At 50.4% G+C, this 25,054-nt stretch overlaps 1 protein-coding gene and 1 non-coding gene across 5 annotated transcripts; one reads left to right on the top strand and one right to left on the bottom strand.

The window, feature by feature from the left end:
* Window positions 1-3,767: 3,767 nt before the first annotated feature.
* Window positions 3,768-23,719, top strand: LOC140904208 (uncharacterized). Of its 4 annotated transcripts, none has more exons than XM_073326602.2 (8): window positions 3,768-4,312; window positions 5,069-5,155; window positions 5,951-5,973; window positions 7,277-7,389; window positions 7,691-7,723; window positions 12,008-12,096; window positions 13,002-13,128; window positions 19,940-23,719. In XM_073326602.2, exons 1-8 carry the CDS (start codon window positions 4,247-4,249, stop codon window positions 21,511-21,513), a joined length of 2,112 nt encoding a protein of 703 aa, XP_073182703.2. In that variant the 5' UTR covers window positions 3,768-4,246; the 3' UTR covers window positions 21,514-23,719. The 4 variants fall into 4 exon arrangements, with proteins under 4 accessions (XP_073182703.2, XP_073182705.2, XP_073182707.2 ...); XM_073326606.2 differs by lacking the exon at window positions 3,768-4,312 and adding an exon at window positions 4,811-4,863; XM_073326604.2 differs by lacking the exon at window positions 7,691-7,723.
* On the bottom strand, window positions 3,816-3,887 carry TRNAM-CAU (transfer RNA methionine (anticodon CAU)). The gene has a single exon. It is a non-coding gene; the product is annotated as a tRNA-Met (tRNA).
* Window positions 23,720-25,054: the final 1,335 nt, after the last annotated feature.

Raw genomic sequence — 25,054 nt, 5'->3', positions numbered from 1 at the left:
TATGGTTCTATGATTCTGTCATAAATACAAAGGGAAGGGTAAACCCCTTTGAAATCCCTCCTGGCCAGGGGAAAGCTCCTCTCACCTGGAAAGGGTTAAGAAGCTAAAGGTAACCTCGCTGGCACCTGACCAAAATGACCAATGAGGAGACAAGATACTTTCAAAAGCTGGGAGGAGGGAGAGAAACAAAGGGTCTGTGTCTGTCTATATGCTGCTCTTGCCAGGGACAGAACAGGAATGGAGTCTTAGAACTTTTAGTAAGTAATCTAGCTAGGTATGTGTTAGATTATGATTTCTTTAAATGGCTGAGAAAAGAATTGTGCTGAATAGAATAACTATTTCTGTCTATGTATCTTTTTTGTAACTTAAGGTTTTGCCTAGAGGGGTTCTCTATGTTTTTGAATCTAATTACCCTGTAAGATATCTACCATCCTGATTTTACAGGGGGGATTTCTTTATTTCTATTTACTTCTATTTTTTATTAAAAGTCTTCTTGTAAAAAACTGAATGCTTTTTCATTGTTCTCTTATCCAAGGGTTTGGGTCTGTGGTCACCTATGCAAATTGGTGAAGCTTTTTATCCAACATTTCCCAGGAAGGGGTGGGGGTGCAAGTGTTGGGAGGATTGTTCATTGTTCTTAAGATCCAAGGGTTTGGGTCTGTAGTCACCTAGGCAAATTGGTGAGGCTTTTTACCGAACCTTGTCCAGGAAGTGGGGTGCAAGGTTTTGGGAAGTATTTTGGAGGGAAGGACGCGTCCAAACAGCTCTTCCCCAGTAACCAGTATTCGTTTGGTGGTGGTAGCGACCAGTCCAAGGACAACGGGGGTAATATTTTGTACCTTGGGGAAGTTTTGACCTAAGCTGGTAAAGATAAGCTTAGGAGGTTTTTCATGCAGGTCCCCACATCTGTACCCTAGAGTTCAGAGTGGGGGAGGAACCTTGACAGATTCTGATTGCTGAAAGCAGGTTCAGGGGGTTGCGTATTTTTGAAAGAAAAAAGCGATACTGAAAAAAGGAACACAGACAAAAATGGTCGGTAAAGGCTAATGTCCTGAATGGGAACTCAGCAGCGGTTTGTAACTGGGGGAGGCGTACAGTCTGAATGTGTATGACCCGACCCCGTCCCCCACTCCCTCCCCGCCTAGCAGGAGGGCTTGGTACTCTCTCTGTGCATCGGTGTGATGGCTGAGGGGTTGACCAAGCAGTGACCATCCAAGGAGGTTCCCTGAGTAGGCTGCACTCCTGAGGAGATTCTGTGCACGATATTTTAAAATTCTGCACGTTTTATTTGCCAGTAAATACATGTGGAGGCTCCAGCTCGGCAGTGAGGAGCACAGGCTGCTGGATGAAAGGAGGTGGGAGATCACCCTGCAGTCCCCTCTCCCCTCCTGGGAAACAGACTTCGTGGCGAGGCTGCACCCCTCTGCTGCCTACAACCGACTCCCCAGAACTGTTCCTGGGTATTGTTAGTAAAAGTCGTGGACAGGTCATGGCCCCCGACCTATACCATAAATACCCCTGATTGAATCTTGGGGTGGGGGGGGGAATGTGGGGGGCCCACAGCACCAGCTGCGGGGAGGGGAAGCTCCAGGGGGTCCACTGTGCCACTGGGGAGGGGGGAGCCCCTGTCACTCTGGCCACTGCTGGGGGGCCCTCTGCCACTCTGGCTGCCCTGGGACAGCTGCCGGGAGCCACGGGGCTCTGGCTGGGGAGAGCCGCATTGGCCACTGCTCAGGCCGTCCCCAGAGCCAGCCGCCCGGGGCCGTCCCAGCAGCGGCCGGTGTGGCTGCCCCCCAGGGCCGCCTGAGCAGCTGGCTCCGGGCGATTTAAAAGGGCCCAGGGGCCCCTGCCGCCACTCCTGGGGCTAACGTGGCTTCCTGCCCACCCTTGCTCCAGGCAGAGCGCCCCTCCCAGAAGCGTCTGGCACATCCCTGCAGCCCCTGTGTGGGGGGTGTCTCTGGCACACTGCCCCTGCGCCGAGCACCAATTCTGCCACTGTAAAGCTGCGGCCAACGGGAGCTGCAGGGGTGGGGCCTGTGGGCGACCGGAGACCCCCCGCCCCCCCCCCCGGCCACTTTGGAGCTGCTGCCAGATGGGGGTGCGGGTCACTTTCAGGAGCCACCCAAGATAAGTGCCACACCCCAACCCTCTGCCCCAGCCCAGATCCATCACCCCACTCACACCCAAACTCCCTCCCAGAGCCTGCCAGTGTCCCCCCCTACCCCCCAATGCCCTGCCCCAGCCCAGAGCCCACAACTCCCTCCCAGAGCCCAGCCCCCCTCCTGCACCCAAACTCCCTCCCAGAGCCTGCCAGTGTCCCCGCCTTCCCCCCAACCCCCTGCCCCAGGCCAGAGCCCACAACTCCCTCCCAGAGCCCACCCCCCCTGCACCCAAACTCCCTCCCAGAGCCTGCCAGTGTCCCCCCCTGCACCCCAATGCCCTGCCCCAGCCCAGAGCCCACAACTCCCTCCCAGAGCCCAGCCCCCCTCCTGCACCCAAACTCCCTCCCAGAGCCTGCCAGTGTCCCCCCCCTGCCCCCCAACCCCCTGCCCCAGCCCAGAGCCCACAACTCCCGCCCAGAGCCCACCTCCCCTCCTGCACCCAAACTCCCTCCCAGAGCCTTAGGCAGAGCTGTGGGGGTGTGTCATAAATATAAAGGGAAGGGTAAACCCCTTTGAAATCCCTCCTGGCCAGGGGAAAGCTCCTCTCACCTGGAAAGGGTTAAGAAGCTAAAGGTAACCTCGCTGCCACCTGACCAAAATGACCAATGAGGAGACAAGATACTTTCAAAAGCTGGGAGGAGGGAGAGAAACAAAGGGTCTGTGTGTCTGTCTGTATGCTGGTCTTTACCGGGGATAGACCAGGAATGGAGTTTTAGAACTTTTAGTAAGTAATCTCGCTAGGTACGGGTTAGATTATGATTTCTTTAAATGGCTGAGAAAAGAATTGTGCTGAATAGAATAACTATTTCTGTCTGTGTATCTTTTGTGTAACTTAAGGTTTTGCCTAGAGGGGTTCTCTATGTTTTGAATCTAATTACCCTGTAAGGTATCTACCATCCTGATTTTACAGGGGGGATTTCTTTATTTCTATTTACTTCTATTTTTTTTTAAAGTCTTCTTGTAAGAAAACTGAATGCTTTTTCATTGTTCTCAGATCCAAGGGTTTGGGTCTGTGGTCACCTATGCAAATTGGTGAGGCTTTTTATCCAACATTTCCCAGGAAAGGGGGGGTGCAAGTGTTGGGAGGATTGTTCATTGTTCTTAAGATCCAAGGGTCTGGGTCTGTAGTCACCTAGGCAAATGGGTGAGGCTTTTTACCGAACCTTGTCCAGGAAGTGGAGTGCAGGGTTTTGGGAAGTATTTTTGGGGGAAGGACGCGTCCAAACAGCTCTTCCCCAGTAACCAGTATTAGTTTGCTGGTGGTAGCGGCCAGTCCAAGGACAAAGGGTAGAATATTTTGTACCCTGGGGAAGTTTTGACCTAAGCTGGTAAAGATAAGCTTAGGAGGTTTTTCATGCAGGTCCCCACATCTGTACCCTAGAGTTCAGAGTGGGGGAGGAACCTTGACAGGGTGCGGGAGGGAAGGGGAGGAACGGGGCAGGACTTGGACCCATTCTGGGCAGCACCAAAACTTATATAAACCTGGCCCCCCTGAGCCAGAGCCAGACCGTGCAGAGCTCTCTCCTGACAGGAGGGGACTCGGGGGGAGAGGGTGGCTGCGGGGGTTTTAGGGCCGGGGAAGGGTCACGCAGGGAGAGGAGGAATAAAGGGAGGCTGAACGCTGTCCAGGGCAGTCGGCAATAAAAGCCAGGCTAGCAGAGGATGGTTTCGATCCATCGACCTCTGGGTTATGGGCCCAGCACGCTTCCGCTGCGCCACTCTGCTGCCCCGGGAGCTCCCCACAGCGGGGCAGGGGAGAGCTGTGGCCAGGGGATTTAGGCGCTTTCCAGGAAGGGGCTTGTACAGGGTGCCCAGTCTCCAAAGCCGAAATCAGAGGAGATCTCTGCATATCCCCAGCTGGGAAAACCAGCCCCCTTCCCCTTGCTTTTCTCCTGAGACGATCCAGCCGGTCTCCTGCCCCCCCAGGCTGTGTGTGTGTTGGGGGGGGGGGGGGTTCCCCGATCCCCGAGTGTCCCAAACGCCCTGCGAGGGGCCCGCTGGGGCAGGGCCAGGCCCGGGGGGGGGGAGCCGCCCCTTCCTGCCCCCCCCAGCCCGGGGAGCCTTTGTGTGTTTGCAGCGGGGCCATGGCCGGGGCCGGGAGCACAGCGCGGAGGCTGCTCCAGGCCGGCGGCCCGCGGGGCAGAGCCCGGGTGGGCGGCGGGGGCCGGGGACACGCGTGGGGCGGACGCGCTCCTGCCGCGGGGGGCGAGTGTCCCGGGCCGGAGCCACGGAGCCCGGGAGGGACCCGGAGCCCAGGCTCGGCCGGGAGCCGGGGATGGGGGAGCTGGGGGGGGGGGGTCAGAGCCGGAGCCGGGGGGGGGTCAGAACCGGAGCTGGGGGGGGGGGGGGTCAGAGCCGGAGCCGGGGATGGGGGAGCTGGGGGGGGGGGGTTCAGAACCGGAGCTGGGGGGGGGGGGGGTTCAGAGCCGGAGCTGGGGGGGGGGTCAGAGCCGGAGCCGGGGATGGGGGAGCCGGGGGGGGTTCAGAACCGGAGCTGGGGGGGGGAGCGGCTGGTGCTGGGGATTCTTGGAGCTGGGAGTTTGGGGCGAGTCGATTTACGGGGTGAGGGGGGGGCTCAGAGCTGGCGATTGGGGGGATGTTTTCGGGGGGGGGGGGGCTCCATGCTCAGATCTGGCCCTGCGGGAGCATTGGGGGTTGGAGCTGGGACTGTCTGAAGTTGGCTGCTTGGGATGTGAGCGAGGTCCGTCCCCCCCCAGGGGGACGTGGGGCGCTGGGGGTCGGGCTGCACCCAGCCGGGGGCCCTGCGTTTCACCGTCTCCTCTCAGTCTGAGCCTCCCCCCCCCCCCCGCCCCCCGACTCTGTACAGGAATCTGCAGGGCAGGAGGGGTCCCTGAAATCTGACAGCCGTTTGTAGCAGTTTCCTCTCCTTTCCCCCCGTCTTCCAGGAGCCCCCCCGAGAGCGTCGGGCCCCTCCGGGCAAAGAGAGAGAAGCCGCCGAAGCCGAGGAGCCGCGGCAAAGCCAGGAGCTGCTGGTAGGTGCCCAGGGCCCAGGTTCGGCAGGGATCCCGGTGCCCCGAGTGACGGCGAATGCAGGGCCCAGCCTGCCAGCCTCATCCAGGGACCCGTCCCCACCGGAGCCCAGGGTCCGACACGGGGGTGGCATGGTGCCCGTAGGGTGCGGGAGGCTGCTGGGCAGGAGCGGGTCAGTCTGTGTGAGCCCAGAGCCCCTGCCCACGGGCAGCGTTCCTATAGGAGCGTCTCCGCCCCAGACCCCAAAGCACTTTACAAAGGGGAGTCGGGGCAATTATCCCTATGGGACAAAGGGGGAAACTGAGGCACAGGGAGGGGCAGAGCCCTGGACAAGGTCACAAAGTGAGTCTGGCAGCAGCACCAGGGATGGGTCCTGGGAGTCCTGGATGCTGCAGCCCCAAGGCCTTCTCTCCTGGAAATGTCTGTCTGCATTTTCACTTGGAGGATGAAATCCCCTCCCGCACCATGCTGAGCCCCAGGCCTAAGGCCCCACTCACAGCAGGTTAATGGGTTCAGTGGGGCCAGGGGCCTTCTGGGTCTCTCAGCACTGGAGGAATTGGGTTCTCAATGCAGAGAAATATCTTCCGCCTGTAAAGTGCCTGGGGAGAAGGTTTCCTCACTGGCGACCTGCGGGCAATAGGGGAAAGTCCCTGGTAGGGGGTGGCAGCTGCTCTGGGAATGGCAACCTGAAATTCCCCTCGTACCCGAGGCTTCAGTGGTGTCTCCCCTGCAGACCAGGAGGCCTCCCCACCCAGGGACATGCCCCCTGACTGCCTCCTCTTTCTCTCCCTCTTTAGGGTGCTGGGAGCACTGGGGGCAGGTAAGTCCTGGGCTCCACTTTGCTCCCCGTCATGGGCCATTAGGGTTGATAACTGCACTGAATAGGAAGCTGCCCCCTGCCCTTGGAGCATGTGATTCTGCCTCCCCCAGTGGCTGACTCAGGGAGGAGAAGAGCCGTTCACGGTCTGATCGCTCAGGAGGTCACAGCAGGGCTGCTAGACACAGGGCCGATGGGCCCGACCTGGCCTGTCTCCCGGCCGCATCCCGTGTTCTGAGGGCGCAGAAACTCAGCTTTTGAATTTTTTAAAGCGAATTGCTGGCCCCCCGCATCTCCGCAGAGTAAAGGGAGACAGCGTTGCCTTGCTGGGGCTGCCCGAAGCCGTAGCTCAGAGAGCGTGAACTCTCCTGTCCCCTGTTAATGTCATCGGGGTGTCAACTGAAGGGAGGACACTTTGATGTCAACATTCAGCGTTCCCTGGCTGATCACCTGAGCAGGGGGGAAGGGGAGGGAGTGAAGCCTTCGTGGGGTGGAAATTGGTGGTTGCTGTAGGGAGGGAAGAACAGAGGAGAGACACAAGGAAGCAAGAGGGAAATGGAGAAAGGAGGGGAAGAACTATCGGGGGCCCTACAGGGGAGTCCAGGAGGGGGTCTGTTTTCCTCCTGAGTGACACTGAGTGTGACAGACAAAGACTTAGCAAAATACTAAGAATTAAAATTGTATTTCCTATACGAAGGGCAGATTCTCACCTTGTCCTTTGCACATGGGTGTCCCATGGAGAGCAGTGGGTGTCCTGCTGTGAATGGAGCAGGGCACAGAGTCCTAAACTGACGCCCTGGCCCACTGACCATAACGGACAGGGCAATATGACCCTCTCTGCCAAATGAGCTGGATGCCCCAGGGTTACTGCTTCAACTGAAGGGCTTGGGGGGGTTGGCATTAAAGGGCCCAGGTTCACTCCCTGGTGGAGACCTGAGCTCCGTCTGTGGCCACTGTCAGCATGTAGGACCTGCCCAGGCTTCGGTCTTTGTCTCCTCCCCTTCCACATAATCCCAGTGCTGGTGCCCCTTGTTACTGCAGTAAACCAGCGTGGGAGGTGGCTCAGCACCCCACAGAACCAGAGCGTCCCGGAGAAAGCTCCTGAAGAATGTTTCCGTTCCTTGCTCTGGTGTCTCCCCACTTCCCATCTCTCTGGAGAGCCCAGGGTTGAGGGCGGGTGACTCACCGTGACAAGGACCATCTCGGGCTACAAAGCTCAGATCCAGGTTTCCTGGAGTTTGGGGGTTGCTGGGCTCAGGGTCTGGGGATCAGGCCTATTTCTCACCGCTCTTCCTTTCCCCGGCAGGGAGGACGGGGCGTTTCGGAAGCCGGAGCCGGGGTTTGTGGAGCTGGAGAGGAGACTCACTGATTTCTCTCTGAAAAGTGCTGTCCTGCAGGAGGGGCTGCTGGGATTCAAAGGTGAGTGGGAGTCTGGGGGTGGCGTCTCCTCTGGTTAGAGTGACCCTGGCCCTGGGGAGGAGTCGGGGACTCTCGGGATGTCACTGACCCCAGGCTCCATCTCACAGCCCCAGCTCCGCGAGTCGCCCTTCCCCATGGTGTAGCCCTCTGGGGCTGGCTCTGTCTGCAGCGGCTGCATTATCAGCCTCAGATCTCTGTCATCATCTCATAGTTAACAGCAGTTATATTAATAACTAATGGGAACCTCCCCAGGAAAGCGAGGGCCTGAATTCTCTCCTCTCTCTTCCTCTCCTTCCCCTAGAGATGCTGCGACTGGAGCTGGGAAGTGACATGGGTACGTGTCTGTCTCTGACGGGTCATGGGCAGATTTCAGACCAATAACCATTTTATAGAATCAGAGAATCATAGAATATTAGGGTTGGAAGGGCCCTCAGGAGGTCATCTAGTCCAACCCCCTGCTCAAAGCAGGACCGATCCCCAACTAAATCATCCCAGCTAGGGCTTTGTCAAGCCTGACCTTAAAAACTTCTAGGGAAGGAGATTCCATCACCTCCCTAGGTAACGCATTCCAGTGCTTCAGCACCCTCAGAGTGAAAAAGTTTTTCCTAATATCCAACCTAAATCTCTCCCACTGCAACTTGAGACCATTACTCCTTGTTCTGTCATCTGGTACCACTGAGAACAGTCTAGATCCACCCTCTTCGGAACCCCCTTTCAGGTAGTTGACAGCAGCTATCAAATCACCCCTCATTCTTCTCTTCTGAAGACTAAACATCCCCAGTTCCATCAGCCTCTCCTCATAAGTCATGTGTTCCAGTCCCCTCATCATTTTTGTTGCCCTCCGCTGGACTCTTTCCAATTTTTCCACATCCTTCTTGTAGTGTGGGGCCCAAAACTGGACACAGTACTCCAGATGAGGCCTCACCAATATCAAATAGAGGGGAATGATCACGTCCCTCGATCTGCTGGCAATGCCCCTACTTATACGTCCCCAAATGCCATTGGCCTTCCTGGCAACAAGGGCACACTGCTGACTCATATCCAACTTCTCGTCCACTGTAACCCCTAGGTCCTTTTCTGCAGAACTGCTGCCAATCCATTTGGTCCCTAGTCTGTAGCGGTGCATGGGATTCTTCCGTCCTAAGTGCAGGACTCTGCACTTGTCCTTGTTGACCCTCCTCAGATTTCTTTTGGCCCAATCCTCCAATTTGTCTAAGTCCCTCTGTATCCTATCCCTACCCTCCAGCGTATCTACCACTCCTCCCAGTTTAGTGTCCTCTGCAAACTTACTGAGGGTGCAATCCACACCATCCTCCAGATCATTTATCAAGATATGGAACAAAACCGGCCCCAGGACCGACCCCTGGGGCACTCCACTTGATACCGGCTGCCAACCAGACATGGAGCCCTACCCGTTGATCACTACCCGTTGAGCCCGACAATCTAGCCAGCTTTCCATCCACATTATAGTCCATTCGTCCAGCCCATACTTCTTTAACTTGCTGGCAAGAATACTGTGGGAGACCGTGTCAAAAGCTTTGCTAAAGTCAAGGAAGAACATGTCCACTGCTTTCCCCTCATCCACAGAGCCAGTTATTTCATCATAGAAGGCAATTAGATTAGTCAGGCATGACTTGCCCTTGGTGAATCCATGCTGACTGTTCCTGATCACTTTCCTCTCCTCTAAGTGCTTCAGTGCTTTTAGTGACGGGGGATAGCAGCCTCCAGCCCTTGGAAGCTGTGGAACAATGTGAAGCGATGTTACTTTGTTCTTGCACCACTGTATTTTCAGCAGACTTGTCTCTTAAATATTTTAGCTCATCAATGTCACTTAAGCATTTAAAGTTTTTGCAAGATTTTTTTGTCCTCTAATTTTTTCTTGCTTTTACTTTTTTTAAGTATTGCATTGTTTACTAATTTAATTTTAGTCATTTCATTTTGGCATTTTTAATTGCGGTCATATTAAGTGTTTAGTCATTAAGTTTACATAGTCTGATTTAAAAGGTTGGTTTTGTTTTGTTTTTTTTTAAGACCGCTAAGATTTTGACAACTTTTCCTGGTTTTGAATGTCTGCTTGAGACTTTTTTTACAAAATACAAAGGCTGAGCTCTTTTTGAACATGTATTTGAAAGTTTCCTGGAATGATTTTATACATTTAAGATAGACTCTTAATTTTCCCCCCAATACATTCCTGTTCACCCCTGGGATAATTAATTTCTGGGGAACATCTTCAGCAGAGCTAGAATTATTGAAAGGCGATGCACCAGAGAGTAAAGGCACGGAGGCAGTGGCCTGCGGGGAACAGAATATGTTTCATTACTAATCCTGCTCTTTTGAGGGGTCCTTTTAGAAAATAATTTAACTTACAAGCATTTAGAGACTTTAAGAAAGTCACTGCTCACTGGAGCAATGGGTCTCTTTGGAATATATTTTAACTGACAAGCCCTTACAGCCTTTGTAAGAAAGGAACAGGATATAACAGAATTTAAAAAATGAAAATTAAGAATCATGGATCATCAGTTTGCTGCTTCTGACTTGGGTTGAGGAACCTTGGAGGAGTTGTGATGAGAGACAAACTTGCCAAGTTGATAGATGATTTTCTTTCTTCCCTCTCCCCCATTTTTAAATCCATGTCCCTAAGGCCAAATTTGGCATAGGTAACTTTGTTCCTACGTTTTCTTGTTCTCCAAGCATGTTCTTAGTACTGTCCCGGAACGATATCATTAGCCCCCTTTTGTTTGGACTCATTTAATTTTCTGCATTTGGTCTTCTTGCACCTGTGCATCACATTCATGGCTGAAAATAATTTAACGTAATTTTCATCAACTTGTTGCTTTTGGGTATTGTAAGATCTTCTGAACTTTCATATTCTTTTCACAGTGAAGTAAGGAAGAGAGTTCAAAACGTGGGTATTATTGGAATTAACAGTTGCCAGGGTCGGTCCATATATGCCATAGCACTTGGCTCATTCATGGTTTGTCTGGGTACAATGTAGCCCTCTCTCTCCAGTCGTAGTCAATGACAATACAAAATAAAGATCTAGGCTTGTGTTTCTCGGCTGGTGGTTTGTGACCCCCGGGGGCTCAGGAAAGGCAGGCAGGAGGCTGTGAGATGTTGAGCGTTTCATTATGATCCAAAGCAAACAAAATCTCATTCCCCCTCTCCTGCACTCCCTTGTTCATTACGGTCAAGTATTCTTTGTCAGCCTCTTGAAATATACAAGTTATACAGAGACTCGGCATGGATGCATGTTTTAGTCTTACTTTTTTAGTAAATGTTCAGGGGTCAGAAAAAAATTGTTCATAGAATATCAGGGTGGGAAGGGACCTCTGGGCGTCATCTAGTCCAACCCCCTGCTCAAAGCAGGACCAATCCCCAATTTTTGCCCCAGATCCCAAATGGCCCCCTCAAGGATTAAACTCACAACCCTGGGTTTAGCAGGCCAATACTCAAACCACTGAGCTATCCCTCCCCGCAAACTTGCAGTAAGTGGTACTCGCTTACTTATTTCAGCTGGGAAATTAGGCAGTTTTTGCAGCTGTGCACAGTAACCCTTTCATTGCCTGTATGACAGCCAGAGAGACTGAAACCCCTTGGGTGGTTAGTAGAGACGGGGAGGAGGCAGAAAGTTTGGATCCAAACTGGCATTCAGTGCTATCCGCAATTGCAGGAGATCCTTGGTCACTAAGTCTCCCGGGCAGAGGGAGGGGACGGGGGAAAGACAAGACAGAAAATGAAGGAGAAATGAGTGGGAGGTGAGAAGGTCACAAGCTCCCAAACCTGCCCACATCCAGTCAAAGCCTAAGGCCAGAAGGGACCATTGGAACATCTGGTCTGACCTCCTGTCTAGCACTGGCCACCAACACCACCCAGCTCCCGCCCCCGCACTAAACACAACAGCTGGAGTGAGACCAAAGTCTTGCAGCCCACGGGAGACTAGACTGTTATATGCCCCAGGCAGAGAACAGGAGGGACTGAGATGCACCAGTGCCCCAGACCCCCGCAGTGGCAGGGAAATGGTTAAGTGAGATGTTTCCGGGTAATCCTAGTGTGTGACCCACACCCCACGTTGCAGAAGAAGCTGAAACCACCCCCAGGTCACTGACAACCTGACTTGTCTTCTTCTCTGGCTGTTCCTGAATCTTCAGAGGAAGGAGATTAAAAAAAACCCTCTCAGAATACATTACGGGGCAAAGTGCCTTCCAGACCCCTGGCAGTGGTGGCTGAGACTCTGAAGCGTGAGCGTGAGGAATGTCATGCATAAAATAGAAGTGAGCCCCACTTAATGGTCCACTCTTTGTGTCTATTGACAGTGCCTTCCAGCTGAATATCACCAGCAAAATTCCTTTCATTTCCTGCACCAGCACTGGGCAGACTTTGTCCTGTCCCTGCCTGGTCCCCACCACTGGGGGAGTTGCTCTCAGGGTTTTAAAACTAGGGCAGTGGATTTAGTGCTGGTGGGAGGGGTTGGGTCTGGGCTGTGATAAAGTGATGGAATGTTTTCCCAGCATGCGAGTCAGAAACATCTTGTGCAGGGAAAGGGCCGGGGCAAATCATGATGTGACAGGAACTAGAGGCCCTTCTGAAATCTTCCCTGTCCCCCTTCTCACCCTGACAGGTGGCAGAATAATCCGCACCTTTGGCTCCAGATTGTCCCAGCCTCTCACAGGACGGGGAAGGGAACTGGCTGTCGTGGAGCCAGTCCAGGTAGGGATTATTGCGGGGTTGCTAGTGGGTTCCTGCTGGAGGGAGAGGGGCAGGAAATACTGAGGGCCTGGGATCTTTGGAGGAGTTTAGTCTGGAGGTGGGATGGGGGCAGGAAATACCCAGGGTGGAGAAAGGGAGGGGGACAAGGCATGTGACAAACTTGCAGGGAGTTGTTGACCCCACGTCCTGGATTCCGGGAACAGACGTAGGGGTTTGGGGGAGGAAATTACCCTATTTGTAGAATGGGGTTGGCTGGGGAACACTGGACAGTGCTGGGAAAAGGGATCAGATTCCCAGTGGAAGAACATAAACCTACCCGCCAGAGGCTGCTATGAGATATGAAGCGGGGGGGCGGGGGGGGAAGGGTTACTCACCAGTGGGGCGTAGAGTAGTTAACCCCTCCCCTTCCTTTCAGCTGCTGGCAATGGGAAGCATGTTGGGATTCCTATTGCGGAGCCAACCCTGGAGCCTACTGGGGGCCCCATCCCCTGTATCAGCCTCTGGCTTGTAGGTGTGTGATGAATGAGAAGATGACCTTAGAATCATAGAATATCAGGGTTGGAAGGGACCTCAGGAGATCATCTAGTCCAACCCCCTGCTCCAATCAGGACCAATCCCCAATTTTTGCCCCAGATCCCTAAATGGCCCCCTTAAGGATTGAACTCACAATCCTGGGTTTAGCAGGCCAATGCTCAAACCACTTCCCCCTCTGTCTGCTGCGACGGACAAGGGGATCTCTATCTCCCCTCCTGTTTTGCCTCCTGGCTGCTCTGAGCAGGGTGGGGTGGGACTCTGTTGACTGTCAGCCTCCCAGAGCTTCCATTTGATTGGCTTCTCTTCCTCCATAAATAGTGGGGCTGTGTCTGGGGCAGCAAGCACTGAGGGTTGGACTCTTCCTCTTTCAGGGGCCGGTGACCTTCGAGGAGGTGGCTGTGTATTTCACCAGGGAAGAGTGGGCTCTGCTGGACCCCCGTCAAAGAGCCCTCTCCAGAGACGTCATGCAGGAGAACTACGAGAATGTGACCTCGCTGGGTAAGGATTCCTGTGCCCTTGGTTATTAGAAGGGGAAATGCCGAGTTGAGGTTCACACCACCCCCACAACGCCACCTCTACTCTGCCCTATCTCAGCAACAGCCCATTAAGTGCATTGAAATGGGGCAGACTAGGTCCCTCAGGGTTCACATGGGCCTCCCTTCATATCATGGTCACAGCTCTGCCAAGCTACTCAAACTACTCCCTCCACCATCCAGTTACGCCTACAGCTGACCCAGTGCACACAGCTGGGGGGCATGCGGATAAATGCTGGGATTCCCTCCTGTGAACACAACACAAACAAGAGGATGTTCTTAGTCCTTCATATCTATTGTAGAATCATAGATTTTATGGTCAGAAAAGGCTATTAGGACATCTAGTCTGACCACCTATATAACACAGGTCATAAAATTTCCTCAAGTTACTGCTGTACTGAACTGAATATGCTGTGTTGGACTAAATCCTCCCCCAGAAAGGCATCCACTCTGACTTGAAGACTTCAAGAAATGAAGAAGCCTCCACTTCCTTTGTTAGTTTGTTAACCTTTGCACCAGCCATACTGAGCCACTCCCAGTGGCTAGCGCCAGCTGCAGGGCTAAGGGCAGAGTTAAGGTTACATTTTAGGGTTGGTGTGTATATTAACTCTTCCTTTTCTGGTTTTCAGAGGTTTAAGTTTAGCCACCACACACCTAGTGGAAAGGCATGCAGCAGAACTGGGCAACCTGTACTCCATATTTATATAGTTTGGGGGCTTTTGATGTCCTCATTTTTTTAATAGACTTTTTCGGCGCTCTGTTTCTGCATGAGAGATTTTGCCGGCATAATTCTATCAATTAAGGATATGTTTTTTTGCATCCCTAACAAACAGAGCTATGCTGACAAAACTTTGCAGCTCAGAAGAGGCCAGAGTCTCAATTGGATTTTAAAACACTTTAAAATATTGCTCTCAGCCCTGAAATTTTGGAATCCAGGGGGAAACGTTGAAGAGGAACTCCTGCAGAATTCAAGCATAATGCACAATACACATAGTCTGAGAATTAACAGTGGTACGGCTCTGACTCAGATGAATTGGTGTAGCTCAGAGGCAGTGGCCACAGCATGTCCTCTTCACCCCACCAACCAATGACTGAGAGCAGTGTGAGGTTACTATTCAGGAGTTCTTGTGGAGGAGGGGAGAGGAGAGCAGGGAGCAGTGGGAAGGGAAAAGATGATGGGGGAACTAGTGCTTGTTTGGTGCCAGAAGCTAGGGAAGGCTGAGTGTAGTGGGAGGAAGGGGATAGGTATGTGGAAGATTACACTAGAGGGAATCAGGGAGGGATGAAGAGGAGGTGAGGAATCAGAGGCAGAATCTCCTGGGAACAGGTAGTGTGGTGGGTCTGGGGAGTGGGAGACTGGGAATGGAGAAAAGGGGGTGGAGGTCCCAGCAGTGGTGTTGTTGGAGGGGGAGGATTGGGTAGGAGATCTGGGATACGTGGAAGTGGAGAAGAGTGAGGATAGTGGGAAGGGTATGGGGAGTGGTTGCTCCAAGGAGCAGGAAGGATCTGGTGGCAGTGGGAAGGGAAGGTTTCAGGGAGGCAGATATTTGGGGCCCTCCGCTGAGAATGCTTTTGCCAAAGTCTCTAATGCCCTCTCCCTAAGCAAAGCTCAGAATCAGCACTCCATCCTTATTCTTCTTGACCCGTCAGCCGCCTTTAATACCACTGACCATGATTGTCTTCTTGACATCTTGTCTTTTTCCTGGCTCTTCTCCTACCTCTGTAACCACTCTTCAGCGTGTATTTAAGAAGATCCTCCTCACCCCCCCACACACACACTCTGGTTTTCTGTGGGGGTTCTACAGGGCTCAGTCCTTGGTCACTTCCTCTTCCTCTGCACTTTATCTCTGGGAAATCTCACCCATAAACACAAATTCAGCTTCTGTCCCTATGCTGATCAATCACAGATCTACCGCTCTACTCCAGCCCTGTCTCCTTCTGTCCAAACAGAAATCTCAGCCTCCCTCTGATGACTCCTTGTGGATAGCTAGCCATCAACTCAAGCTCAACATCTCAAATGTCTAGAACAGAGCTCTTAATCCCCCAAGCTAGCCCTCCCGCCATCTCCTTTCTTGCTGTTCACCCCAGAATTAGCTGATGAAATCTCAGAGCGTCTGGCAAAATTTGCAAACTCAGATGACAAGATAGGTTCCAGAAGATTGGAGAAGGGTTAACCTAGTGCCCATCTTTACAAAGGGGGAAAAGGCGAAGCTGGGGAAGTATAGACTACTCAGCCTGACCTCAATACCAGAGAAGCTTCTAGAGCAATGAATAAAATATTCAGTTTGTGAATACCTGGAGGATGAAGGGCAATCGAGAGCAGCCAGCATGGATTTACTAAGAACATAGTGTGACAAACCAGCTTGATCATCTTCTTTGATAGGGTAACTGGTTTGGTGGCTAAAATAGACCTGGACTTCAAAAAGGCTTTTGACACAATCCCATGAGTAAGCTGGAGAAATGCGGGTTTAACGGAACTACCATTAAGTGACTATATAATTGGTTACACAACCACAAACAAAGAGTAACTATGAATGGAATGATGTCGGACTGGAGGGATTTCTCAAGTGGGGTGTCAGAGGGATCTGTTTTGGGTCCACTGTTATTTAACATCTTCATTAATGACCTGGATGTAGGAATAGAGAGCATACTGATCAAATTTGCAGATGACACAAAGCTAGGGGGGGTTATCAACACTTTGGAGGATAGAGCATCTTGATAAATTTGCAAACTGGGCTATAGACCACAAAATGAAATTCAACAAAGACAAGGGTAAGGTGCTACTCTTAGGGAAGTAAAACCCAATGCACAAATACAGGTTGGGGGATAACTGGCATGGCAGCAGCACTGCTGAGAAGGATCTGAGAGTTGTGGTGGATCACAACCTCAACACAAAGTCAACAGTGTGATGATAATGCAAAAAAACCAAAAAAAGCAAATGCATTAACAGAAGCATAGCATTGAAATCACAAATGGTGATGGTAATGCTCTACTCAGCACTGATTTGGCCTCAGGGGGACTCCTGTGTCCAGTTTTGGTCACGAGTGAATAGATAGGATGTAGAGAAACTGGAAAGACTCCAGAGGTAAGTGACAAAGATGATCAAAGGGATGGAACACAAGCCAGTGAGCAAAGGCTGATGTAACTGGGTGTGTTTAGTTTGGAAAAAAAGAGTTGAAGGGGTTGGGGGGGTGATAGTCGTTTTCAAATACTCAAAAGGCTGTGTAAATGTGCGTGGCCATCCCTCCTGGTCTATCCCTGAGGGAGGCCATGCCACCTCACGGTCATGCTCTTAGCACTGCAATCAATTAAGGGGGATTATCAGTCTTCAAAGCTCAGGCCACTTGATCCAGGCTGAGCAATAGTGAGTCTGTGGTGCCCGGCCCTCAGGCAGGACTGGGCACCAACAGTCCATGCTCTGGCCTGCAATCAGGGCAGAGCTGCAAAGTCTCCAAGCCCAGGCCCTCAGTCAGGGTGGGACAGCAAACAATTAGGGGCTTTGCCCAAGGCGAGCAGCAAACAGGCTAGGGCTCAGGTAAGGGCAAGCACCAAACAGCCTGGCATCCTAGCTTGGTGGATGGTAGACCAACACAGGCCTCCTGGCTGAAGATGGGGAGGCTACCACCCAACTGTCTGGGTGGCAGGAGGTAGGGAGACCCTGGCCCACCTGACTCCACTGGGTCCTAGCCCAGGGACCTAACAGTGGCAGTGTAGTCTGCCACTGGATCAGCGGGGATCCACCCGCAACACATTGACTTAGTGTGAGGCCAACACTCAATCAGACGATGGTCTAGTTTCCCTGGGCTACTTCCTACAGTCCCCAGGGTTTTGGTACCTCTGGCCTGCATTTCCCTGGGATCAGTGGTCTTTGGCAACCCCATCAGCTTGTCGGCACCTCAAGTGGCCGGTGACCCTGGTTGGTCTGGCCATTCCACTGGCAGCAGTCCAAGCAGCTCCTCGGTGTCCCACTCTGGCAGTGGGTGATAAGCGTCTGTCTTCCACAGCAGCTCCAGCCCAACTGAGCTACAAGTCCCCCCTTTTGTAGTTCTGCTTCCTGTCCCGCCCCTCAGCTTCCGGAGGGGTGGACGTGGCTTTCCTGGCTCTGTAGCCCAAGGGGCAGGTTGTGGTCCCTGCTGGTCTTCCTCGCTACGGGCTGCCGTACAAAGAATGGAGAACAGTTCATCTCTCTTGTCACAGAAGGCAGGACAAGAGGCAGTGGGTTCAAACCACAGGACAGCAGATTTAGATTAGCTCTCAGGAAAAACTTCCTAACTGGAAGAACAGTAGGAACAGACGCCTAGGGAGGTGGTGGAAGTTTATTCACTGGAGGTTTTCAAAAGGAGGCTGGAGCCATCTGGTGGTTTAGACTCAGCAAATCCTGCACCTTGGCAGGGGGTTAGACTAGATGACTAACTTTGTGGTTCCTTTTAACTCTGTGGTTCTAAGGGAAACCGGGGTTAGCCCTTTGAAAAAGCTAAAGCTAGCATGTCGCCCATTAAGGGTATGTCTGCACTGCATCTGGAGGCTGCCTCCCAGCCAGAGTCCATGCTGACTCCCTACAAATAACGGTGGAGGCCCTAACATCAAAGCAATGTCTCCACAGCCATTTTTAATGCACTAGTGTGAGACCCAGCCTGGAAGGTGGCTGACTTCCTGATGCACGGTAGACATACCCTAAAGAGGGTGGTCCCAAGGGATACTGTATGAAGTTTGGGTCATCTAACTTCCTGTAAATCCATGACCCAGCCGCCTCCCTTGGCACCCTGTCACCGTGCCTTAGGGGTCAGAATTGAGGATGCCAAATTCAGGACAAACTGCTGAGAAATAGGGCAAACACAAAACAAAACTGGTGGTTATTCTTTTATAAAATAGACCAAACCAGCCACAAAAGTAAACTCCTGTTTCACCACACTGGCTAACAAGAAAACATAAAGGCAGTTTTCACAGGCATTCCAGTTCTTATAACACCACCAAAAACACTGGATTCAGATATGAGTATTTAATACAACCAATGTCATTAAATAATAGGTTCTTCTGATCCCAAAGGGCTAGCCACTCCCAGGTCAATATACAACTTAGATCTTACCCAAAACTTATGCTGGTGCCAACCCTTTAGTATCTAAAATCTAAAGGTTTATTCATAAAAAGAAAGAAAGGTGAGAGTTAAAATTGGCTAAGGGAATCAATTACATACTGTAATGGCAAAGTTCTTGGTTCAGGCTTATCGCAGTGATGGAATGAACTGCTGGCTTAAGTCAAGTCTCTGGAACACATCCACAGCTTGGATGGGTCATTCAGTCCTTTGTTCAGAGCTTCAGTCTGTAGCAAAGTTCCTCCAGAGGTAAAAAGCAGGATTGAAGACAAAATGGAGGTGTTTCCAGGGCCTTTTATAGCTTTTGCCATGTGGAGGGCATCCCATTGTTCTTACTGTGGAAAATTAGAACAACAAGATGGAGTTTGAGGTCACATGGGCAAGTCACGTGTTCATGCCCATTTTCCCTCAGTCATTGCAGGAAGCCATTACCTAGGTTCCAGACAGCACATTTACATGACAGTCCACTCAGTGTAGATGGGCTTCTCCCATGGTCCGTTGTCAACCCAGTGTTTCTTGATGAACCACTTAATTTGAACAGTCCCTCCAAGATGTGCTAGCTAGCTACCTTGTAGGCGTTACCCTGTTATGCTTATAAGAAACGCACAGGATCATTTTCAGGGGAAAAGGCAATATGCTGCGTTTATTGAAGATACAACATTTAGTATACGCATTCAATCACACACCACACACGCACACATTGTCCCGCCAGTCGATGTTATAGTTACCAGTCCAGAGTCCGGATCAACCTACTGGCCAGCTAGGTTGATCATGGGTAGGAGAAGCTGGGTTACGTTGATCGTCACACGGTGCTCTGCGGAAATCTTGGCAGGGTGAAGCCAAAGTTTCATGGGAAGGCCCCCTGTTTATATAGTGATTTTCCTTCATTAGGACCAATGAGTTTTGCACCATGATGCTGTAATCAATTATTGTTTGAGTTCTTGTTTTCTTAAATAGTCCTTCTCATCCTTTATCTTGTTCTTTCATCAAGTCCCTCAGGGAGCTATCCCATGCTCGTTTAGTTCACAGCTGTCTTGTCCTCATTGATAGGTTCCTGTCTCATCTTTTGAGTCATCAATCTGCCCTCCTTTGACATTTCAATAGGGGCGTGTTGCAGCCTCCCGGCGCCCTTGCGTCCGTCTCTCATTCCTCCCTCGTGCATCTGGTTCAGCGATGGCCTTCACACTTATCTCTTAACACACACATTTCTCATTCACACACAAAACAAAATTAATTTACATACAACATTTTGAACAGGAACATCAAATTCCAATACAAAAGAAAACAATCATGGCATTCGTTTACTTATTTTAAAATGCTAAACCTAGAACAAATTGGTGACCCGCAAAGGTCTGTTACTGCCTTGAAATCAGTCCAGACACAGATTCTGGCTGATGGATCTCTACTCGTTGACCCATTGGGCCATTCCTTTCTGTTATTCAAAAAGGGTGGCTGGCAGGATACGATCAAATCATACACCAATGCATTTAATACATGCTACGTTCTTATTCTTTATCCTTCATTCTAAATTCTATAAAATACCAACATAAAATCCTACTACTCCATTTGGGGGAAAAGTTTGGGGGAGTTCAGTTTCTGATTTTTATTTGACCTCTCTCAAGCACTTGTTTTGGTTTGGCCTTCCCCTTTCCGTCCCTGTTTGAGGTTTCTGTCTCTATCACAGCAGGTGATGCAATGGCGTGTGAGAAAGAAGAGCAGAATTCTCAGCAGGAAGATGCTGAGCAAGTGGATAAACACAGAGCATTATCGCAAAGATCGGAAAGGAATGAGTCCAGGAGTCATGAGCAGGGAAAATCCTGTGAGAATCAGCCCAGACCAGAAAAGGAGCAGGGAAACCAACCAGGAGAGAAAGTGGATAAATGTATTTCCTGTCGGGGAACTCAGAAGGACCTGAAGGAAAGCACAACACAGCAGGAAATCCTCAGGAGAAAGAGCAAAAATACATGCACTGAGTGCGGGGAAAGCTTCCATGACTTTTCAGCCCATATAAAGCATCAGAGAATCCAGACAGGTGAGAAACCCTGTGAATGCCGTGAGTGTGGGAATATCTTCAATTGCAGCTCAAACCTTGTTACCCATAAGAGAATCCACGCAGTTGAGAGGCCCTGTGAATGCCGTGAGTGTGGGAAACGCTTCACTAACACCTCAGCCCTTTCTGTTCATCAGAGAATCCACGCAGTTGAGAGGCCCTGTGAATGCCGTGAGTGTGGGAAACGCTTCACTAACACCTCAGCCCTTTCTGAACATCAGAGAATCCACACAGGGGAGAGGCCCTATGAGTGCTGTGAGTGTGGGAAACGCTTCACTAAGAACTCAAACCTTTCTGAACATCAGAGAATCCACAGAGGGGAGAGGCCCTATGAGTGCAGTGAGTGCGGGAAAGCCTTCAATCGCAGCTCAAAACTTATTACCCATCGGAGACTCCACACAGGAGAGAGGCCCTATAAATGTTGTGAGTGTGGGAAAGGCTTCACCAACACCTCCGCCCTTTCTGAACATCAGAGAATCCACACCGGGGAGAGGCCCTACGAATGCCGTGAGTGTGGAAAATGCTTCACTAAGAACTCATCCCTTTCTGAACATCAGAAAAACCACACCGGCGAGAGGCCCTATGAATGCCGTGAGTGCGGGAAAACCTTCAATCGCACCTCAAACCTGGTTAGCCATCAGAGAATCCACACCGGGGAGAGGCCCTATCAATGCCGTGAGTGCGGGAAAACCTTCACTAGCACCTCAAACCTTATTACCCATCAGAGAATCCACACAGGGGAGAGGCCCTATAAATGCCGTGAGTGTGGGAAATGCTTCACTCAGAGCTCAAACTTTTCCGAACATCAGAGAATCCACACAGGGGAGAGGCCCTATCAATGCCGTGAGTGTGGGAAAACCTTCACTAAGAGCTCAACCCTTTCCGAACATCAGAGAATCCACACAGGGGAGAGGCCCTATGAATGCCGTGAGTGTGGGAAATGCTTCATTCACACCTCAGCCCTTTCTAAACATCAGAGAATCCACACTGGGGAGAGGCCCTATGAATGCCGTGAGTGTGGGAAACGCTTCATTTACACCTCAGCCCTTTCTAAACATCAGAGAATCCACACCGGGGAGAGGCCCTATGAATGCCGTGAGTGTGGGAAAACCTTCTCTTGGTACTCAGCCCATGTTAGGCATCAGAGAATCTGCAAGGGGGTCAACACCGTAAAATCCTCTAGGGCTATCCGTACTTCCTTTTCTTGAATATTTTTCCTGATTCCCAAATAGTAACTTTTAAGCTCTTTGAACTGTTTGCAGCACCATTATCCCTCAGCTTGTCCAGAGGAGTGGTCCATTTTTGCCTTTTGCAGTTCGCCCCGTTTTGAGGTTGACACATTGGTTCTTTCTATCGACTCAGTTGTTCCATGAGTAATTCGAGTGTGTACTTCCTACCAGGGAAACAGGAAGCATCACATTTATACCATTCCTCCTATTCCAGTTATTGTTTGAGTCACCAATGATACAAATTGTATCATTGCCAGTTGTTCTCACATTGCTCTGGGTTGTGCTGAAGAGCAGTTATATTGGGAACTTTTCAGATTATATTTAAATGAAGAGGAGCAGGGGCAGGGGGGAAAGTGTCATTTCAGCCTCTGTGACACTGCAAGGAGATGGAGTGACTCAGAGATTCCCTCCTTCCCCATCACTGCAGAACTGTTACACTCTGCATGGCTCATATAAAAGGTATCTTCATCACATTCTATCCCTCCACTTCTCAAAGTGTCATGTGATGAAGCGTTCTCAGCTGTCTGTGCTTGGAGCCGATGCTTTGACTTCTTTAATCCTATATCAGAGTCGCTATGACTGGAGATGAAAGTGTCAAAAACCTGGAAGGGGAATTCAGATGGATCCCAAACACACTGTGATCATTTGGAGTTTAAATCCCAGGCTCCATCTATTGGTAAAGCTTCTTCTGGCAAGGTGGCTGTCCGTCCGTCTCCCCCCCCCCCCCATTATGGGGGATGCTAGGATACTAAAAATTTTGTAAATAACATAACTGACTATTGAGACAGTGTTGAGTGAGGTATGTTTGAATGGATCAGAGGATAATGTGATGGGAGACTCTCTTGTCCTGATTCTGAATAATCAAATGTAACCTGCTCTGGAATTTCACTTGACACTTTCATTGTCATGTATTCTATCTCTCTGTGATGTGGGTTTCTATCTTTCCTGAAGGCTGTTTGGTCACCCAATTAGATATTAGTTCAGTTTGATAGGCTATAGCTCAGATTTATTGGAGAATTTAAGACAAATGACCATTTGCTAACGTTATCATTTCTCACTTCAGCCTTGCTTTTTCCCCATCCCTCCATGATGACATGGAGAAAGTTCAAGTGCAGTTCTGTCAACAGGAGAGAACTCTCCAATTTACTGGACATGCTAACAAAGAAAAAATAGTGATTTAAAATCTCCGCTCGGAAATGGTGAACAACAGCAGAACCCCAGCTAACAGAAGGAAGTGCATATGATCACAGTGTAGTTCAATTGTTTAAGGCAATATTGTCACAGATGATCTGGGGAGAAAATTCCATGGTAAGTGATTTTGAACTAGGCAAAATGCCCTTGTATTTGGTTCCCAAAGCATGTGTAACCCAGGCCCTACAGAAGATCTCTCCTAGTTAATTCTGTGGCGTAGGGATTGGTCCTCTTCATGATGCAGATGTTGAGGAAATAGAAGAGAGGGTTTTTGTTGAATTTATCCTTTGTAGGTGCTAAAAATGTTTATAAAATGAAAGCAGTGTGGGAAATCTAATAGCTTTAGAAAAATAGCAATTTTTGAATAGAAACTCCAGCTCTGGTAACTAACAGAGATTCTGATCCAGCCCTGTATCCAATCCCTTGCCTGGAACTGTGCCACCAAATTAAAGAAAAGCTGGGTATGGTTTGGGAAGCCATTCCTCATGAACACTACTGAGATTTTGAGTGGTTTTGTAAAGGATTCTATTTCAGAGAAGTGTAAATTTACCCTACCCAAGGCCAAGGATTTGGAAAGAACTGGGGTTGAAAGTGTACACACTCAGTTCTTTGTTTCCACTCCAGTAAAGGAAGCTATGGTGACCAATGATCCAAGGAAAATTGTTTGTACAACTCTACTTCCTAGTTCAGGGTCACTGATTACAGTTCCAGAGGATACCAAGGTTAGACTGAGAACAATCCTCCTTCACCATTTGGATCCAAAGAGAGAGTGCTTCATAGGACATTCCTTCCCTGTAGATCCCAAACTGGGTGCCTGATTGGGTAACAAGGACATTCGGGCTGTAGAAACGATGGTAACCAATGAGGCAACGAATGCGTCAGCCTCGGATTTCAGACTTCCATATACACGCATGTTAAGTCCTGATTCTCTGGTTTTGTGTCTGACACGATGGCTACACAATAAAGCTGATGTTGGCGCAGCTGCCCCAATGTAGCTGCACTGGTGTAGCATGCTATTAGAGATGCTCTAAGCCAATGGGAGAGATCTCTGCCGTCGGACTTCATTAGTCCAGCCCCCTCAAGCGGCGGTGGCTATGTTGTCAGGAGAAGCTCTCCTGCTGATGTAGGACATCTGCACTGGGGGCTAGGGCTGTGTAACTACATTGCTCATGTCAAGGATGAATCCCCACTCTGAGTGCAGAAAGTGGGGGCCCGCGAGGATTCTAAAAATGAATACGGGTCACTCCAGGCTTGTATTAAACTCCCAAGGTTACAGCTTTTCTCTGACTTTGGCTTGGTAAATGCTACCAACACCCAAATGCAAAAAAAAAAAAAAAATCCAAAAAACAACAAAAAAAAACCAACCAAACAAAAAGAACCACCACCACCCTTGGACCCAGGAAGGAGCACTTGGGAATTCCTCCCTGTGGGGTACCCTCAAGCCCTTTCACCACCACCACCACCCCTTCCGGGAAGAGCAAATCAAACATCATGCACAAACCACTTATGACACCAAAAATGCAATCCTGTTCTTAAAAAAGGTAAATTTTATTAAAAACCAAAAGGACTCTTTACTGAGAAGAATAGACAGGCCTGGAACCAGAGCTGATCCAGAGAATAGAAGGGTGTGCTGTCTTCCAGGTGCTAAGATATGGGATGTAGACTTGAGGTTGAAAAGGATCCTAAAGGAAGCAGGAAAGAATCCCCTAATTATCCTTCATGTGGGAACAAATGATAGGGCTAGATTCTTGCTGGAAAGTATTAAGGGAGACTATGCTAGGCTGGGGAAGACGCTTAAGGAAATGGAGGCTCAGGTAATCTTTAGTGGGATTCTGCCTGTTCCTAGAGAAGAGCAACAAAGGTGTGGCAAGAATATGACTATCAACAGATGGCTTAGGCAGTGGTGCTATAAGGAGGGCTTTGGGATGTATGGCCACTGGGAGGCCTTCAAGGACAGAGGACAGTTCTCTCGGGATGAACTTCATCTGAGTAGGGAAGGCAATAGAGGCTGGCACAACTGATTAAGAGAGCTTTAAACTAGGAATTTGGGGGAGATGGTTGGGAGATGTCCAGGTAATCTCCACAACGGATTTTAGCATTGAGAGGGAAGAAAACGAAGTAAGAGAGGATACAGCCGTGGGTAGGATATAAGGAGGAAGGGCAGTGTGGATACCAGTCTAATAGGTCGTACTGGCTGTAGAATGATCGTGCCGAATCGGGTACAGAATGTGAGTGAGTCCAAACAGCAAAAATTAACATGTCTTTACACCAGTGTGAGGAGCCTAGGTAAGAAAATGGAGGAACTAGAGCGACTGGTGTAGGAAATGAA

The sequence above is a fragment of the Lepidochelys kempii genome, chromosome 28 (assembly GCF_965140285.1).
Source record: "Lepidochelys kempii isolate rLepKem1 chromosome 28, rLepKem1.hap1, whole genome shotgun sequence".
Classification (NCBI taxonomy): Eukaryota; Metazoa; Chordata; order Testudines; family Cheloniidae; genus Lepidochelys; species Lepidochelys kempii.
This window is presented reverse-complemented; position numbering and strand designations above follow the sequence as displayed.

Bases quoted from the DNA above. Each gene is read 5' to 3' on its own strand.
- LOC140904208 (XM_073326602.2), top strand. From the start codon at position 4,247: ATGGCCGGGGCCGGGAGCACAGCGCGGAGGCTGCTCCAGGCCGGCGGC. The intron at 4,313-5,068 runs GTGGGCGGCGGG...CCCGTCTTCCAG, and splicing joins GCCCGCGGGGCAGAGCCCGG to GAGCCCCCCCGAGAGCGTCG. The intron at 7,390-7,690 runs GTGAGTGGGAGT...TCCTTCCCCTAG, and splicing joins GGGGCTGCTGGGATTCAAAG to AGATGCTGCGACTGGAGCTG.